This window comes from Chrysemys picta, chromosome 4, assembly GCF_011386835.1.
Source record: "Chrysemys picta bellii isolate R12L10 chromosome 4, ASM1138683v2, whole genome shotgun sequence".
NCBI classification, from domain to species: domain Eukaryota; kingdom Metazoa; phylum Chordata; order Testudines; family Emydidae; genus Chrysemys; species Chrysemys picta.
Window position 1 is genome coordinate 127994924 of NC_088794.1, and position 20234 is coordinate 128015157.

At 41.7% G+C, this 20234-nt stretch overlaps 1 protein-coding gene across 3 annotated transcripts in view; it reads right to left on the reverse strand.

Annotated features, from left to right (window-relative positions):
• Nucleotides 1–20234, reverse strand: part of SYNE3 (spectrin repeat containing nuclear envelope family member 3) — a 102698-nt gene that overhangs the window by 3791 nt on the left and 78673 nt on the right. For all 3 annotated transcript variants that reach the window (XM_065593551.1, XM_065593549.1, XM_065593550.1), the window contains one exon: nucleotides 11456–11805. In XM_065593551.1, the coding sequence (XP_065449623.1) occupies nucleotides 11608–11805 (198 nt within the window). In that variant the 3' untranslated portion in view covers nucleotides 11456–11607. The remainder of the gene's footprint in view (nucleotides 1–11455; nucleotides 11806–20234) is intronic.

Below are 20234 nucleotides of genomic sequence, written 5' to 3' on the forward strand. Positions count from 1 at the left end.
GTAAAGGATTTGAAAAATTAGCATGACATTTCAAAAGACCACAGTTTTAATAAGAAAATAGACTGGTCCACATTTCCCTGAATCAAGCCAGAAAGGTTAAGGAAAGGTCCAAGACAAGGAGTCTGTCTTGGACTTGATATCAGCTGTGATAACTTGCACATGTACAGAGACAGCTGTTTGGCTCCAGTATTGTTTATCTTAGTAGAGAGCCCAATTTATCACAAATGTATTTAAAAATCAGAAGTTAAATGACAAAAGTGGAAATGGTCCCTGCAATATGAGTACTTGTGTTCACACAACAGAAAAGTGACAGCTATCCAGTTATTTACTTCTCTCTCTCTCTTGCTCGCGCGCGCACACATACACACACTGTATCCTAAATGTTACACTGAACAGCACGTGCATAAACAGTTATTAACACCAACATTAGTATTAGCTATCATATATGACAGCTGTTCGTGCTCTAAGTGCCTCTTACACTTGTTTTCTACTTGAATATTAACATTTACAAGTGGACCTGAACTGCAAAACTGGGACCTGGGTTCAGGTCTGGATTTCAAACACTCCCACATGGTAAGGCATTCAGATCCGGAGTTCTGAACCAGACTCTTACAGTGATTCGAGTCTGGGTCTGGACTCAGATTGTGAACTATCCTAAAGTTCACTTGTGTTCAGGATTAGGGATCTTGTCTGACCTTTTATAAAGTCAGGCCCTAATCATGGAAATTGGATCCAGATTGAGGTACAGATGCCAACAATTCCATCCTCTACAGTTTAAAGATGTTCAGATGTTGGCTTCCAGTTAATCTTTAACAGCAAGTGGAAAATATATCTACATATTTGTACATCTTTTAATTTAAAAAATCCCCTCAACATTTAGGGCCTAATTAAAGGAAACTTTAGAAAACCAAGTTGTTCTTATTCAATGTTTTGGGACAATACATTGACTGCAAGTGTAAATCCCACAGTTGTGCTTTTCTTTTTGTTTTTTTTTTTGGAAACATACATTGGGTACCTTTCAAGGGCTGTTAGCAAATTACCTTACACTTTCTTCCTACAATTAAACAAAGGTTGTGTGTGTGTGTGTGTGTGTGTGTGTGTGTGTGTGTGTGTGTGTGAGAGAGAGAGAGAGAGAGAGAGAGATGAAAGTAAGAGAGATGGAGTGTAAGTGAGATGGGAAATGTCCACAACCTCCTTATGACCTAGCTCTGTGAACTGAATTGGGCCCAACACAGCCAACTGGTTCTAGAAGTGAGGACAAGTCTTCTGCAAAAGTTTTGTGCACCCTGGAAAAACAATAATGCAACTTCCATTCTTAGTTGCACTTTTTAATGTCAATGAGATTGTAAGTCTTATGAAAAGTGATGTCAGAGAATTTTCACATGCACATTATTGTTCTTGCCAATGTTTCATGTAGGTCCAGTGCACCCAAGTAAACAAATGAAGAGAAAGTAAACTGCTGGAAATATAACTGTGATGTTTTTCAGCTGGAAATCACTCTCATGGAATTATCCAAGAAACTAAGAGAGCATAAGCCAATAGAAGGACTTCCAGTCAAATATACACGCCTATGACTTGGAGACAGAATTCAAACATAAGAATAAATCATGATGCATCTAAATAGCTTCAGAAACACAAAATGCTCAACCCGTGACTCTCAAGTAAAACTCTTAGGCTATGTCTACACAGCAGCCTCCCAGCCCGAGGATAGAGACACGCGCTAGCAGGGCTTGAGCTAGCGTGCTAAAAATAGCAGTGCAGACATTGTGGCTCTGGCGGAGAATCGTGCCACCCACCTGACCTCAGACCCTGGGAATCAGGGAGGCTTGAGAACCGGAGCTGCCAGCTGAGCTGCAATGTCCACACTGCTATTTTTAGCACGTGCCAAGCGGAAGCCAGGCTAGCGTGAATCTGTCTACCCGGGCTGGGAGGCTTGTTCCCAGTTGCAGTGTAGACATACCTTTAAAATGCCTGATCTGGCATGGTGCTGAATGGGAAGGTGAAGGCAACAGGATTTCAAGGGCTCAGCACCTCATGGGATCAGGCCTGAACAGAAAAAAATACTGAAAACTTGTTAAAATATATTTCTAAACTTTCCTTGCTTCATTTTAAAACAAACACTTTTCAGTTTAAAGCTGCACTTGAAAATTACACTGATCTGGAATGTCATCTTTCTTCAGGCGGTACAATGATTACCCTTCCCCTTATACCCACATTGCAGCAATGGCTAGGCTGCCCTTGCAGAGTACAGGGATACAAATATTTGCAACGAAAACCAAGTCTGTGGTGTTTTACTCTTATTGGAACTGACAAAGGAGACATTAGGATTTTGGGGGGCCCTGTGTTCTGAAAAATAAACCCTCCAAGCAAGAATTCTAAATGGAGGAAGACGTCAGCTCCAGGCCAGAAAAAAGCTGGTAATGGCAGGTAGGGTTGGAGCCAGCTTGCGTCTTCCTCTGGCAACTTTCCTTCAATATTCTCTCTTATTTTTCAGAAAATGTTTGAGTTCATTTTTCCAATGAACAAAAGGGCCAAAAGAAATGCTTTGCTACAGTGGTTGATAAATGGTTTGTTATATCAGTTTGTCAAAAGTGACCATTTTTCTGTTTGAAAAATACCCCAGCTATTTACGATGTATAATTGTGTCATTCAAATGTCCCAAGGGGCTCAAGGGCATGCAGACCCAGACTGCAGAGCACATGGTAGTGCTTAGACAGCCAGGGACAAGGCTGGGATAACACAGCTGAATTTGAAATGGTGGCCCTTCCTTTTCTGATTAAATGGCAACTTTCTATAGCTAGTAGCTGAATTATCCATGTATGCCTGCTTAAAGGGATCAGAATGAAGGGGCTTGGGCAGGTTGTTTGTAATACAAATGGCATGGCGGCTATTATTATTTGTTAGGCACTGACAACACACTCTGATCTGTGTGAGACACAAATGCTCCAGTGTGAAAGGCAGATTAGAGAGAGGGCAAGATGTACCGGGAGATCCAGAGAAGACCGTTCATTGAAATCAGAATAACTTTAAAATGTATCAGAATAAAATTCTAACATGGGTGGTGTTTGAGGGTCTTGTAGCAGAAGTCGGTCTGTAGGAGGGAGCTGAATGAGGAAAGGGGGCAGGGGGGAGAGCAGAGTACTCTCGGGTTGGGAGGCTGTTCCAAGGGGGGGCAGCATGAAAATAGGCAGGGAGAAGGAGTGAGTCAGTAACAAAGAGGTCAGTGAGGCAGGGATTGTTGGCACAGAGATAGGCTGTGAAGGAGCTAAGAAACTAGATCAGAGATGTAGGCTTGGGCAGAGTTGTGCAGGGTGTGCAGGTGAGGAGGAGCCATTGAAACAATGCATGGCAGGAGATATTCAAAGAATGGGAGCTACTGGCAGGCAAGGAAGACAGTTTAACAGCTGCACTGTGGACAGACTGGAGGGGACAGTTATGGGAGCAGAGGAGGGCGGACAGGAGAAGGTTGCAGTAAACAAGGCAAGAGATGGCCAGGTCACTGATAAGTCATCAGGCCAGGAAGGAAAGGTCAGATTTTAGCTATACCAGTGGGTGAAAAATTAACATTAGAGAGGGTTCATAGAAGGGTGATGAGAATGACCAAGGGCATAGAAAAACTCACATGTCAAGATACACTGAAAAGCCTGGGAAAGTTCACCTTAGAAAGGAGACAAATCAGAGGGGACATGATAAAAGAATAACAAACAACAAATAGTCTAGAGAATGGAGATCGAACGCTTTTGTTCTCCTGGGCATGTAACACAAGAACAAGGGGACATTCAACGAAAATGAAATTTATCAAATTCAAAACTGATAAAAGTAAATACCTTTTCACATAACATGTAGTGAGACTTTGGAACTCATTGCCACTTGATGCTATAGAGGCCAAAAATTCAGCATGATTCAAAGAGGGACTGGGCATTTATATGGATAACAAGAATATCAAGATTTATAATAGTTAATGCTAAGAACAATTCTGGAAGTCATATAAAAATATAAAAAGTGATAAATATGCTTCAAGATTTAACAAAGGTTTAACACAATTATTAGGGATTAGGCAGAGACTTCTGGAGCACATGGTGCTGGCCTCTGCCAGAGAGAGGATATGGGATAAAATCGACCTTGAATTGGATCCAGAATGGTAATTCCTATGTTCCTGTGTTACAGCACCTAGGAACCATTATGTCTTTTGAAGGCATAATCCCTCCTGCCACCTCTATTAGGGTGTTGCACCTCCTCCAACACAGCTCAGCCTCCCCAGTGGTCAGTACCTGTCAATTGCTAAAGTAGATTCGGTAACAATGGTTTGCTTGTGAATAGTATTGTAATTATAGTGGTGCCATTTAGGCATATAAAAACATATAAAACAGACTGCATGCTAGATTATTAAATCATATTTGATATTTTGGGGGAAACTAATTGTTTAGGTTCTTGGATTTGTTTTATTTTAACATTGTACAAGTGCAAAATGAATAAAGAAATGGCATGTCTGTGTAACTCAAAAAGGCCAGTGATTAAAAAAAAATAAGCGTGGTTAGTCCAAGACATAATCAAACTTTTTGAATCACAGTTAAATATGGTAGAGATGTTAAAATTGGTTACTGAATGGATCAGAGTGTCTGTGCAAAGTTATCTACAGTTTTTTTAGCAGGCAGACTTCAGAGAATAGCCAAGCACCCCACAGCTGGATTAACACAGTGAACCGTAAGAGCTCAGGGTAGGTCAATGATCTGAGAACTACGAAGAACTTGCCTGACTGCCCCCAGCAACCCTGAAAGAAGCCCTTACATTTCATTGGGTAAATGTGTTTTCAGCGGCAGAATAGTAACTAAACCAATGGACAGTAAAGTCTCCAAAAGCCAATACAATATAACAACACATAACCAAAAGCCATGCATGATTTCAGTCAAAGGTGTATTTAGCTGAGTAACTAGCTAAACTTTTTTCAAAGGCGGAAATAAATACATCTCCACCTGAGCCAAAATAAATATTGAATGTAAAATGAATGTTGTTGCTACTTAAATTTAGTCAACTATTATTCGACAATTCCCATGATTCCCAAGCAGCCAGAAAGACTTTTCAGTGCAACCCACTGGTTTACAGAATTCCATTTGCTCCCTTTTATTTATTTGTACAACTGAGTGTTTAAGCCCTATCTCCTCTTGAAGTGCTCTTGTAAGTCTCCTTCACACTAATGGGAGTACCATGCACACACCAAGTACAAAGTATTTAATGTTCTACACATGATCAAGCTGAGTAAATTCCTGAGATCCCAGAGCACCAGTATTTAACAGAGCTGGGAATTATTTTGTCTAAAGAAACACTATGTAGATAACTACAATAGTCACTTTTTGGAGAGACTGGCTCTTTTCTGAGGACCTTAATCAACTCCAATGATTAAGGATTAAGTTGAGATGAATAGTGATTTTAAGATCCCTGCAATTTATGCAAAGTGATCACTGTATAATGATTAATTAGTAGCTTTATTAATTAGGTTAGTAGCTTTATTTTCAGCCAGAAATATTTGACTAGAGTAAACATAACAGCCAGGCAAATAAGCTATTATGTGGCTTAGAGATCATGATAGCTCTGCAATCTTGGTATTATCAGGAGAATATTACTTTTTATGTGTGTTCTTAGAACATACCTTTTCCTCACAAAGAGCACTGGAGAGAGGCTTATATAAATAGAATTTAATACAATCTAAATTACTGGTTGGAAATCAGAGAATATGCTATAAATAGGTATGCAGCACACGAGCAATTTTCTACCTTATTGTACTGCAGTCATGGAAAAAATTGTTGAAAGCGCCTGGCTACAGAATCAATTACAATTCATAAATTAGACTGAGGCTTTTCTTCAAAGGCTGGGGCTGAAGTCTGAACTTGGAGTGCGTGGAGATCCTATTAACTTCCACGCATGAGCAGCTGAGTGCAGAATTTGGCCCTTTGAGCCATAGTTTCAAAGGGACATCATCCTGGCCCATCAGATAGTGGATGACATCTTGTATGCTAAAGAACTTTGGTGCATGCAGTTTTGCAAGCACAAAAATGTTAACTTGAGAACACAAAGTGAATTTGTATGCGGCCTGAGTAGTCAGGTGCTGGTCTGATTTGCATGTGCAAATAGTTCCCAAGCTCACATGTATTTAATTTAAGGGCTACAGCTTTCCTTGAAGGTGCTCTGACTCTGGATTAGCTGTAAACCGGTCAGGTAGCATGAGCACTGGAGGTGTGGCCTCTATCTTTTGCCAGGCATTTTAAGTACACCGTCAGCACTGATTCCATTCTGTGTCCAAAGCTGAAGCCCAGTTGTGAAGCATCCAGATTATTGACAGATGTCACAGATAGAGCTGTGTATAACTGATTTTTCAGGTCAGTGGCCAAACAAACAAACAAAAAATAATTTCAGGTTTACCCAAAACTTTTTTTTTTTTTTTTTTTTTTTTTTTACTTTTTCGGCAAATCAAACATATTGAAGAAAATACATTCAGGTACCATGAGGTGTATTTTAAAAAAAAAAAAAACTTTCAATTTTTAAAAATAAAACAGAAGTAAAAGTCAAAATGAAAAGCTGTTTTGAATCAAAAAGGCAAAATGTTTCATTTCAAAATATCAAAATGAAATATTTTGACTTTTTCAGAATTTTTGTTTGTTATTTTCTACTGAAACAATTAAGTGAATCCAACACACATTCATGAAAAAGTATCAGCCAAAAAGTTTTACCCAGCTCTAGTCACAGATGATCTAAGATTTTATAAAAGTTAGGACAAGAAAACCTGTCTGCAAAAACGTAGACAGAAATCTGTACCTAACGTTTGTGAGACTGCTTTTGAAACTTTGTTCCTTGGGATGCATTTTATAGATATAGGGGCCTGTTTTCTTGACGCAGGAAACCAACTATGAGGAAAACAGTCCTGCTAGGGGGAGAACTGAATCCACTTTCCTTTACCATTATTTGAGCTTCAGATCTTAATAGCAGTTACCCTCCCAAAAATCAGGCAAAATCTTCTGAATTAAATTAAGAAATGAGGAAAGGTTGGGTTTTTCTCTCTTTGACCTCCCCTACCCCCAACCGACACCGACACCACAAAGGACCTGATTTACATTTTTCTTACACCAATGTAAACTGGGAATTGTAGGGACGCATAGCTCCCGAATCGCTAGCCCACAGGTGCGGCAAACTGCTCCCATGGCTACGAGGCAGGAGTGACCTTCAATCCAGCGTTTGTGTTTGGGAAACTTATTTGGCTGATTTGATTGTACCCTCGCAGCTGGTGTTCACGCGCTCAAGAGATGGGTTCGTTATCTTATGTGCATGTATACTGCCTGGCTTTTCTATGCGCAAGATTTGTACCAATGAGAAGCGTTGTAAGCAGGGAAGTGTAAAAAATAAAAACCCCAGGAAAGTTTTCCTGGGAGGCTTTTTGCAAGAGGCTTTTGAAGCTCTCTGGCTACCAACAAACCTGGCGTTCTGTTTCCTTTCCTGTGTCGTTACCACAGGGAATAACTCCACTGAGAACAATGAAGTTACACCAGCATAAAACTGGTGTAAGAGAGAAATCTGAGCCTAATGCTTGAGCCGATTTCCATTAAAAACAGAGAAAGATTCACCTCTGCTATGTGATATTTGTATTGCTTAGTTTGTTTACAGAAAAACTCCAAGATTTACAGCAGAGATGTTAAAGAATAAATTCAATGCAAAACCCCAGCGGCAAAAAGGTGGTTCTAATTTAGATTTTTTTTTAAACCTGCCCCAACATTGAAACTTTAAGGTGACATGGAAGTTATTTTCATAAGACCCTCTGCATGGAAATAAGTTCTTTAATGTCCCCTACATTTGTATTGCCAACTCTTGTAAAATCCACTGCTGAACTCAAAAACAATCCAGACAAGAAAGGCCAGTGCCCAGAAACTCTTGGGAGATTCTGTAATTTTCATGCAAAAAATCTGACCATTTCCTCCTTGATCTTCACCTTAACTAACTTTTCCCACTTGTTATAGTTCTTTTTCTCTCCTGCCTTTCATCCTGTTTTATTTCATTTCCTGACCACAACACCTCTCAACGAAGCAGAATGTGGCTATGCTACAAACACTGCTACATCTCTATCCTGCCCCATCCCCCTTCTGGTTCTTTGTACACATTGAAACGGTTTGAAATGGAGGTGGGAGAAGCACATGGTTCAGAGCTTAGATGATTAAATTCTTGCTGCACAGAGTAGAATTTGCATGGCTCTTGAACCAGCTAACTGGGGGAGAGGAGGATGTCTCTCTCTTCTCTGCTGGAAATAACAGTTGCAAAGAAGGAATTCATTTGCTGCATCACTTGTGAATTATAGTCCCTTTCCATCTGTCTCCTTTGCAAAGGAGGACACAGCTTGATGCCTTCCTTTCCTTCCTGTTTATATTTAAACCCCTTATTTGTCTTTCACAATTTCTTCTTCTTGTCACCTTTCTGCTTTAAGTCACCGGTCTCCTCTCTCTTCTCCTAGCTCTTAACTGCCAGTTTTTAATCGACATCGCTTCAGATCCTCCTCTGCTCTTCCTTCTGCTGCATTTCTCCCCTCTGGCTCTGCCTACTCTTGCGTTTTTCCTTCTAATTTCCTAGTTGACTGAAAAATGTACAAAAATAACTGTTTCCTTTTTTTTTTGGAGCTGGATTTCAAAATTTCAATGACATTTTTCATCAGAATTCCTAAATTTGAAACATTTTGACCAGCTCTAGCAATGATCTAGCTCCAGTGTAGGTGGGCCATGAGCAGCAGATAGCAATTTGACCACCTTGTCCACTCCACCTGCTCTGAGTGGGGTTAGACAACATGTTTGTTAGAACACCAGTATTCTCGCTGTATTAGAACTCCCACCCTTGCTGACCCTGGTGTCACTGCAATTGCAGGAAGCATGAAGAAAAATGTTTGTGTAGACAAGACCTCCCTGACAGTGAGAACTCTCTGCAGGGGAATAGTCTCCTTAGAGAAATGGTAAAGGCCCCACCACTTGGACATTTGAAATTAGACTGGACAATGTACAATGGGAAATAATCCTGCATAAGCATAGAGATGGACTAGATCAGTGATTTTCAACATGTGGTCCGTGGACCGCTGAGGATCCGCAGACTAGGTCTAAGATTTCCAAATGGGTCTGCACCTCCATTCAAATTTTTTCAGGGGTCCGCAAATGAAAAAAGGTTGAAAACCACTGACTAGAGGGACCCTAATAGAGATTGTTCTTGCATTCTATATTCTTACCATTCATGCCTTCCTTTTTCAGATCCTATTCTTTTTTCTCCCACCTTTTCTATCTGCACCCACCTTCTTACCTCTCTACCCCCACTGCTGCCTATTCCCTTCTATTCAGAACTCCTCAATATCTCCTCCCTCCTATGCTACCTTGTCCTCTCTTCCCTCATTTCCTCTCTTTATAAAAAAAAATTTTTTTTTAAAGCTTTGGGGAATCTCAGATCTGAACTTTGTTGTTTCAACTCTTCATAATTATTGACATAGTAGGCAGGGGTAACATACAACACACAGTCAACCTGTGGGACTCTTTGCCAGAGGATGTTGTGAAGGCCAAGACTATAACAGGGTTCAAAAAGAACTATAAATTCATAGAGGATAGGTCCATTAATAGCTATTAGCCAGGAAGGGCAGATGGTGTCCCTAGCCTGTGTTTGCCAGAAGCTGGGAATGGGCGACAGGGGATGAATCACTTGATGATTACCTGTTCTGTTAATTCCCTCTGAAGCACCTGGCATTGGCCACGGTCGGAAGACAGGATTCTAGGCTAGATGGACCTTTGGCTGTTCTTGTAATCACCATTATACTTAGTGGAATTGGGTCTGTAGTTAGTCCATAATTTACATCAAATAATATAACACATGTAACTATGGGCCATATTCTACCTTTTATTTTAGGGAATTGGAGTTTTGTATGCAGAGTAGAATATGGCAGGATGTAATTAACCTCCTGTATGTTTTATGGTACAAAAAAATGTGAGTCCCACCTACAGGTATACAATAATGCGTATCCAGTATAAAATTGATACTATTTGGGGACTTGTTTGGCGAGAGACAAAAAAGTCAGTTGCTGCCACCTAGAATTCAAGTTTCATGCAAAGAAATAGCCAGGGTGATGGAAACTAACTAAGATTTTTGACTGACAGTATGACGAGTAGGACTCTGAGGATAAAAATGAACAGAAAAAAAGGGGGCTGAACCAAAGAAGTGCCACAAAGTATTTGAATCAATTCCCTTTCCTACCTTTGGACAAGATGCAGGCTCCAATTAGGTAAAACACCACCAGGAAATGGTTGTTTCCTCATAATAATGCTGTGAACCGCATTTACGTTAAAAAGCACACTGAATGCATACATTTCTGTTAAAAAAGAAGAGCTGATGAAAACAAGCACAAGACCAGGTAAAAGGATGACAATTCTCAGTGCCTCGGACCTCAGACTTTTTAAAAACTTGTAGTATAATTGTGCTGGATGCAGTTACACTATGTCAGGTTTTGTTAGCAAACCACTGCCATAACGCCTGCTAGGAAGGAATCATGTTTATTGACTGCATTTGTTAATATATTTCTGTGCTGAGACCATTTTGTATGCTGAGGCCGAGACAAGCTACATCCCACTGTCCAAATCATGGGGTCCATCCCAGAGCAATTTCTGTGCAAAAACCATTCGTGTGGATGATCTTTATAGTTTAAAAAGGGGGGACAAGATCATATTTTTCTCTCTTGCACAGTTCACTGCTACACAGAGCTTTGTACACTGTAGCTGCACAAAATAAAATAAAAATTACAATTTGGTTCCAAAATCATTTCACTAGAGTGAGGTTTAGAAAAATGCCCCATTATTTTCAGCTTTCCTTGCCCGAGTTAATCTCTCATACTTCAGGAGTGACAGAGGACAAAGCATTAAAAAAAAAGTTGGTAGACTGTCACAGAGAGCATTTGAATATACTGTGGGCCTGGTCTCACACCCACTGACGTCAATAGCAGTTTTTGCATTGGCATCAGTGGTGACTGAATCAAGCAATAGAAAAACTAGCTACTGATCCCAAATAGAAACTTCCCCTTTTGGTAAGGCTAAATGTTAAACAGCGTATTTAAACATGATTCCATTGCATCTCACTCTCTGAGACAATTTTTCCTAGCACATGATTCCACAGAACATCCCTTATTTTCTCACACTCACTTTGATTTCAGTTGTAAACAACAAGAACTCAGTTTTTTAAAATATCTGCTATTCGTAGCTGAACAAAGGCAGAAGCAAAAACATTGCAGGATTAGACCAAAACAGTGGAGTTTAGATTTTTTTCATTATAGTTATATATACACACACACACACAAAATATATATATATATATATACACTCATAGTATAAATATATTCATATAATATTGTAAAAATATTAATTTAGCTCTAACTGTTAATACCTGATTTATATGGACTAACCTTATGCTGCGTTTATTTGATGATGTTTCCAGTTAATCTAGTGGCCATGTTAGAAGCCCTAGATTTAAAGGACTAGCAATAGTCAAGACACCCAGGAAAAAGCAGCCTGGATGTCTAAACCAGTCACTTCTTGCCACGTGCCTGTAGAGGAGTTAAGTTGGAGGAGGGCCTTCGTATCTCAGCATCAAGTTGAAGGAGCGGGCAAAGTTGTTGGCAAACTTGCAGCTGTGGGTCTCCTCCACCAAGGGGAGCAGAAACGCCAGGAGCAGCAAGAACAGCAGGAGTATCTGCAGTGGCAGTGCTGCCCAGCACACGCGGTGCAGGAAAGGACACATCCTCCCTGGACGTCTCTAAAAGACACAAACCAAACGGGGATGACGGATTTATTGAGCATATTAACAAGAAAAATAATGACAATAATTGGGGGAGGTGCGACGGGCAGGGAGTAAAGACACCTCAAATATTTCCTAGAATCAGTGATAATGGAGGTGAAAAAGACCTTTTAGCCCATCTTATCCAGTGCAGAACTGGTCCCCGTGATATATTCCTGCATGTTCTGTGCAGTTTGACTGATTAAAGTAATGGTGCTTGAACCACCTCTCTTAGGTTATTCCATGGGCTAATAGACCTCAGTGCTAGGAATTATTTTCTTGAGAATTATTGCTTGGCTTCACTGGAGGAAGAAAACAATGATCCTCAGGGTCAGGTTTCTGATTACTAAGCAATTATAACTCCACATATGCACCCCCCCCAGACTGCTAATTGGTCTTCTCCCGGGGAATGTTGAAGAGAAAAAGTCTATTTTAGCAGCTAATATGTCACAGCAAAATGAAAGCTTTGCTTCCTGGGAGAAGCCAAACAGCCTTAGGCTTTGTCTCGGAAGAGGAGCTTCATATGCTGTTTGTATTCATTATGGCCAGATCACTCAGAGATCTGATTTGGTTTGGTCTCCCAGTGCAGTCTGATCCTTGGGCCCTCTCTGTTTATTGCTGACCTTCCCCATGGGTAGGGAAAGCAGGAAAAGGCTCCCGCATTATTACAGCCAATCCACTGTTTCTCATGCTTTGCCAGACAAATTTTATACTTCACAAGATGCAACAGAATGACAAAGAAAAGGCAGCAGCACAACAGATGGTGAAAGCTGGCTTTAACATGAAGTACCCCACGAAAGGAAGAGAAGAGCCAAATTCTGCTCAGTTACACTGGTGTAAATCGAGAATAATTCTATTGACCGCAAGGAGTTGCTTTGGATATACACCAATGTTACAAACCAGAATTTGGGCCTGGGACTTCAGGAAATACTCATTAAAGTGGAGGGTTCCCAGTGGCAGGATTCCTGGTGATTATTAAAGATCTCTCTCAGGAAAAAAAAAAGGTTAAAAAGTAACCAAATACTCGGGTGAGGCAGTTTTTTCAGCAGGCCTGGATTTACATTGGCAGCATAGTAATGATATTTAGCACCTACCCAATACCAGTCATTTACATGCTTTACAAATCTTAATTAATTAATTCTCATAACACACCTGTGAAGGGTAGTATCCTCATTTCACAAATGAGGAAACAGATAAGTTAAGTGACTTGCTCAAAGCCACAAAGGAAATCAGTGTCAGAGCTGGGATTAGAAATTCGAACTCCAGCTCTCATTTATACCTTCCTCCCACTGCATTACCAACAGACCCTGCCCTTTGAAAACACCAGCAGAGAAGATAATGTCAATAGACTAGAACATTGTCACAGACGAATGGTCTGTATTAGAAATTGTGGAGATGTTTCTCCCCCTTGTAACTAAGCTCCTCAACCTCCTGCTGCTATATATAAATGCTGGGGCATTTATAGAAATTGCCAAGGCACACAACCCAGACACAGTTTCAGAGCATGAGATAATGATTCTGTAAAAATATTCTTCTGTTACAGCTGATTTATTTCTGCTGCATCAAATGACTGATGGAGATCTAGTTATTGGATCTGGCGGATGTTGAGGCAATAGAGTGACAGGTGTTTGTTCTACCCTTTCTGACTTGCTGCATTGTGACTGGGTTAAGGCCTGATCCAAATTCCATTGAAGTCAGTGAAAACTCCCAGCCCTTTGAGAATATGTTGGGTGCTTCAGCTGCTTGTGTTCATCTTTCGCTTTCAATGAAGTACTAGAGAAAATTGGGAGTCTAAATTAAGGTGTTCCCTGAGGGAACTTCACCGTGCACAGCTGGCCTTTCCACAGCAAATCAAAACTTAGTGACCCTGGTAGCATTGCAGGAGCCATTTCTACATACGGATCTACTGTTCTTGACTATTGTGTCCAATGCACTAGACACAACTGGGTGTCCTTATAGGTTTTTCCCTTCTATTAGTCCTACAGGCCAAACCCTAACGTCCTTAGTACACTCTTAAATAAAAGTTTTGCCCAAGGACTGAATAAAATCTGAGCTGGGAGAGGGAATTCACACCCTTACTTTGAATAGTCCCACTGATTACAAAGGGGTTAGTCACAGAGTAAGGTACTAATAACCATGAGTACAGGTGGCAGCATCAAGTCCTGAGTGAAGTATTCAGGGTTCGGCTCTAGTTTCTACAAAACAGGCTCTTCTTCAACATCACCACACTCTCCTTGGAGCCATGTAAATCAATGGCATTTCACTAGGGATTTCTATTTTCACTAGTTCTTCTCTATTCCTGTTTAATTCTCCATTGCCACCATAATAGCCTAGTGCAGCAATGTGGTAGAGATACTTATTCTAAATTCCTGTCTTTCAGACTCCAGAGCCATGCAAAACCAGACCATGTTTACTGCTATTTGCCAACAGAGTTAGTTTTGTTTGATGGAAGATCTGAGGCAGAATTATCCTTGCCTTGTGAAGATGAAGAGTAACTCTTTCTCCCACTGTCAGAAAATGAGCACTTCTACCAGGAACAGGATGTGGAAGTACTATTCTCTCTGGCACAAGGTTTAATATCAGCATTATTAAAGGAGAGTTCCCTATAATAGTGTACAGCTCAGTGAGGGATGGACATAACAGATGAGATTTTCAAAAGCACCTGAGGGAGTTAATTGACTTGTGCTCCTAACTCCCTTTGGCGCTCTTGTAAATCCCATCAGATAACTCTCCAGAATTCAATATTGCCTTATGTTTGGAGCTAATTGCCAAGCCAGCTGCTCTGCATTTGCCCTCCTAGTTATTTATTCCTGCCGGAGAGGGGGTACAGAGGCACTAGGCTTTTCCATTTGTGGCTCATCTCCACTTCTGTTGTCATCCAGCAGGTGCCTTAACAGTATCCAGGACTTCCTAGGGCATCCATGTTGCCAGTAAGTGTAGTCTCTCTCTCACTCTCTCTTGCCTGTGCCAGCTCTCCTAAGGAGGTGTAGAGGGGAGGAGGTTGCTCACTGAGGGCCAAACTCTGCTTGGTCTTCAGCAGGTGCTCAATGGTGGTGAGAAGGGTGCATGGAGCCTTCCCCTCAACTTCCATGGACTGCCTGAATAATCCTAAAGGTGCACAAAGGGGGTTAGGAGGGGGAAGAGTCAGGTCCCTACCCCTCCACGCCAGCCTCAGGGATGGAGAGAGGCGCACCCCATAAAGGGGTGTAGTAGTGGATGCACTCTCCCAGCGCATCCACAAACTCCAGCAGAAATGGCCTCTGAGGCCGGCTCCTCCATGCCCCTCTGGTGTGGTGTGGCTCCATGCTCTGCTCAAGACAGAGCTATGGCTAATAGGCATCTCTAGCCCTGACTGTCTGGAAGCCCAGCTGACAGAGCTCCGTACAATGCTTGCCAGCAGGAGTTGTGCCTTAGGGATACAAGGAACACATGAATTCTACTCCCAAGCCCGGTCATTAATTCAATGCAAGGATAAGAAACCATGGCTCAGTTTCCCCCTCTGTAAAATAGGCAATGGCCTTACCCACAGATGTGTTACAAGGCTTAAATACTGCTTGTCAAGTGCTTCAAGATCCACCACTAAACGCTGCAAAACAATACTGCCTTTCATGGCTCTGTGTATCTTACATATACTATTTTTCTGAGGTTGCCTTATTTATAAGCTAAGACTTTATTTCACTGGGGCTTTTAGTAGAGTAAGATACCACTCAATGAGACTAACAGTAGCCAAATCTGGCATTACATCTACTGTGCAAAGAGGGACTTTCACACTGGGGAAAAACTTGAGGCAAGGAAAATGAATTTACTTTGCCTGCAGTTTCTAACCTATTTCCTTGCTGGGGTTGAAGAATAATTTTTTCCTACACAGCCCAGCTTCTCCATTTTGCCTGATCATATAGCAAGGTCATAATCTTGTATTTCACACACCAGTTTGTTCTTGCTCTTGTAGCTTGAAAGCTTGGTCTCTGTCTCTTTCACCATCAGAGTGACAGCTCTGGACCAATAAAAGATATTACCTCACCCACCTTGTCTCTCTCATATCCTGGGACCAACATGGCTACAACAACACTGCAAAGAATATTTTCCTACTACTCTCCCTCTGACTTGGTTTTGATCATAATCCAGAATACAGGAGAATGTTGTGTTAATTTGTCCTAGGGACCTAAGAGATAGTAGCATCATAAACTACAGCCTGTCCAGCTAATGGTACACTACTTATCTGTGAGTTTAATGACTTTGCTGCTACCTATATGTGCCAGGCATATCAGACCAAAAAAAAAAAAAAGTGCATCTCCAGAGCTCCTGTACATATCAGGGGTCCCATGGAAATAAAAAGTGATCACATAATTAAAGACCGTATCATAATGCACAGGGGGCTGAACTAAGATTACACAAACAATATTAATTCTGGCACTTCTTACCTATGGAATGCTTGCGTTTGTAACCTTAACGTTTTTAAAATAGGTGGGTGGGGATGTGCGTGCCCATGCAACATCTGTGGGGAATTTTGAAAGCTACCCAGTTCATAAGCAGACAGGCAAATCCCAGGGTTTTTAATTCCTCCGGTGCACTCAGAAGAACACAGAGTTGACTAGCCTAACAGCCACAGTCTTTGTACAAGGGTCAATTTAAAATCACAGCAAGAAACAAACCAGCAGTTTATACTCTGAGTCTCAGAAGACATATGGACGACATTTCAAAGTTTCTGCTGCAAAGTCGCTTAAAACTAAGTATGCTGCCATATGTTTCTGTGACACGGATGGATTTACGACAGCTAGTCCTACAGATAGATATGGCACAACATGCACTTAGGATAATAATGCCACAGGCAAAGTGGTGGCACTGGATCTGATAGAGCAGCATTGCAGAGAAGAAAACATTGATTTCGACAATTCTTTATACATAAGGACACACAAGTTTCTGGTTTTGAACTCACCAAGCTCATGACATGATCAATGGAAGCTGCTTTCTTTCTCTATCTCCCCCCCCTCCTTTATTTTTATTTTTTTTTAAATTGGGGATATTTGATCCTTGATAAGCGTTTAGGAAGCAGTGGGGAAGATTAATAAACAGACGTATAGGACAGTGAGCAGCAGGTATGGTGGTGCATCCAGGAGATAACCTTCAGTGCTGCTACAAAACTGACGCCCGGTCTCCCATTAGAATAGCTCAGGGGAATGACAGAGTCCAGGGAGTGAACAGGCCAGCGCACACTCTGATCACTCAAAAACCAATTAGTTCTGCAGAGAAAGTTGATTGAGATAATTAGATAACCAGGCTGGCAGGCTGGGTGGGACAAAGAGCCAATTAGCCTAGCAACCCACGTCTGATAAAAAAGAAGGAAGTGCGGGGGAGCAGGGGGGGGGAACAGGGCTAGCTGAACCCAGGCACACAACGGTACATCTACATGGCAATTACACACCTGTGGCTGGCCTGTACCAGCTGACTTGGGCTCCCAGGGCTCAGGCTGATGGGCTGTTTAATGGCAGTGTAGACGTTCCAACTCGGGCTTCAGCCCAAACTCTGGGATCCTCCCACCTTGCAGAGTCCTAGAGCCAGGGTTCCAGCCTGAGCCCGGATGGCTACACTACGATTAAACAACCTTGCAGCCCGAGTCAGCTGTCACAGGCCAGTCACGGGGTTTTAACTGCAGTGTAGACATATCCACAGAGACTTGAGGAACGGGCAACTTCTGTTCCCCTGAGGTCTTGATGAGAGGGCCTAAAGCACAGAAGAAATTGTAACCGGACAGTTGCATGGGGACTGTGGTGGTCAAGGGAAATTGGTGAAGGGAACACAAAATAAAAAGCATTGCAAATGCACAACTTGTGGTGTCTGTGCAGTTTTTGTGGGCAAGAAGACAGGAGCGAAAGCATGCCCTGTTATAAGCAGCCAAAGATTTATCCTTGTTCTGCTGAATAATCCCAAGCAGAATTATAGATAAGGTTTCTAAACAAGGTAATGTGCATTTAAACTGGTCCTATTCAAACAAGTGCCTTGAGAACCCTACCAGAGTGAAAGGTGGATGGCAGTTCTTATACAAATATAAAAAAGGTGTTTAAAGGTGCCAAAAACTGACTTTATTCTGCTTCTAGCCACCACAACTCCCTCCGGCTTCCTGCAGTTACGAGGCGATTACAATATTCCTTCACAAAATAACGCTAAGATTTGCCGTTACCGGAACAGTTCATTGGAAGTATCTTTCTTGCAAAGAAAATGAACATCACACCTTCAGTCAGAACTAACTGGAACCCTCCTGGCGTCCTCAGCAGAAGGATGGGACTCAAGGACTCAATGGACATGGAAACTAAGATACCTTCTTACTCCTAGGGTGGCGTCTCACCTTAAAGACCCAGGATGGGACAGTGTATGCAGCTTGCACTGCTGGTTTGTCTTGTGGATAAATAGGAGACTCCACTTTCTGGGCACATACTGTAACCAGCGCTAGATCTACAAACACTGGGATAGATTCACTCCCCAGAAGATCCCTTGGCAGCAGAATTAGGATGTAGTAGTAAGGTGAAGTGGTGGCTTCACTAGTGGGTGAAGCTGCCTGGCCCAGTCTCCCACTATGGGAGGAGGCAAAGCCAGGTTGATTCAGCCTTTTTCCTGGGAAGTCTCTGCTGATGGGGCTCCTATAACGTCTCAGCGAAACTGAACGCTGCCCTCCCCCATGCAGTCCTAGCCTACACAGTCGGCCCAGAAAGCAGGGATACTACCCTTATGTCCCTGGAGGGGTGAATCTATGTCACTGTTTTAAATGGTAAGAAGTCCATTTTGCTTGAATCATGCACGTTTGGGGCATGTATTGTTGTTTGATTCCTAAACCTACAGGCTGGCCTGGGTGCATGAAATGAACAAAAACCACATAGGCTAAGAAAACGTTGGGAAGAAAATGTTAATGGTTGGAGCAAAGATGGGCTCCTGCCACAAACCCAAGATCCAGATCTGAACTACTCCAATGACCTGGTATATTTGGCCTTGAAGTTTTGGTTCAAGGGGAAAGATTTCTCTTATTTAGGGGGAAAGATTTTCTCAGTGTTCATAAAACACGCATTAAACTGGGAAAAATGTGTCACCTTAATGCACTTTTTAAAAAGCAGTTTCCATTTTACCAAGCATGTTATTTTACAGCAAACTTCAAATGACCATACACCTGCCATGAGTCTGACCACCAAAACCATAAAACCTATGATGCATTTTTAACAGGACACTATATATATATTTATATAGTGTTACTGTAAACGGATTTTGTTTCCTGTATACTTCTTGTCATATCTTAAGTTCAGTCTGTGTTATTAGTGTTTTCTCCCAGACAAGGAGTGAGTGCTATAGCTTTGTCCACTGTTTCCTGGATGGCTGCATTAATTTGATTGACTCAAGATCTATGGTGACTTCTAAAGAAGATTAAATTACACACTCCCTCTTGCCCATGTGCTGCTTGAGATTACGTCCAGCAATTTCTCAAAGAGAAGCAATTAGATGACTACAAATTTAATAAACCCTAATTATTTTGTTTGTACAAACAATAAAGCCAAAATTATTTGTGCAACAAGGACTGTCTGCAAGGTGGGAGGATCCCACGGAAATGCTACCTAGCCTTAGAAACAACCAGCTTTGGATTTCCTATTTATTCTAAAAATGCTCATGGAATATTTTCAGTTGGCTAGGAGCCAACCTTCAAAGGTTACATGTGCTAGGTGCACTACAGACACATATACATACATGTTACCCCGTCACGGGCACCTGCCAAAAACTCACAGCAGCTGATACAATTTCCTGCAAATGTTTTTTTTTGGTTGGTCTATAAGATATCACTCTTTATGGGATAATGATCTCTTTGTGTTCATCTCGGGGGAAGGTCTAGCGAGGGGCATGTCCTCAGTAGACAAGAAGAATGAGAGAGGGAGTGAGTAGAAAGAAGCACATTAATATAAACGGAAGAGGCTCTGACATTGACAACATTCAGCCATGCAATGGAATGGAGGCAGAACGACATGGAATGAGACTGGCAGCATTTGTGCCCCTCTATACCCCGACCCCAAACTATTAAAACATGGAAGATGAAATGAGAATCACCAAGAACAACACATCATAGAAGCAGATCAATTCAGCACCTGATATTCTGCCCCTGCTGCTGCTCCTATAAGGCTTCTATAAAGAGGGATGTCACAAATCATCCAAGCCGAAATTCACCCCCTGAGCAGAGGATCAGCACATGGCCTAGGCACCATTCAAGTCCCCCAAACAGGGCTCTGCTCTTACTGCACACATGCTAGGGGAGTGGATTTTACAAGTTATGAGGTGATACAGCCCATTCCCACGAGTGGTGCAGTATTTCAGGTACAAGTTAATTAACTCAGGACATTATTAGTCATTCACTCAGAGAATTTTCATTTGCTGCAGTT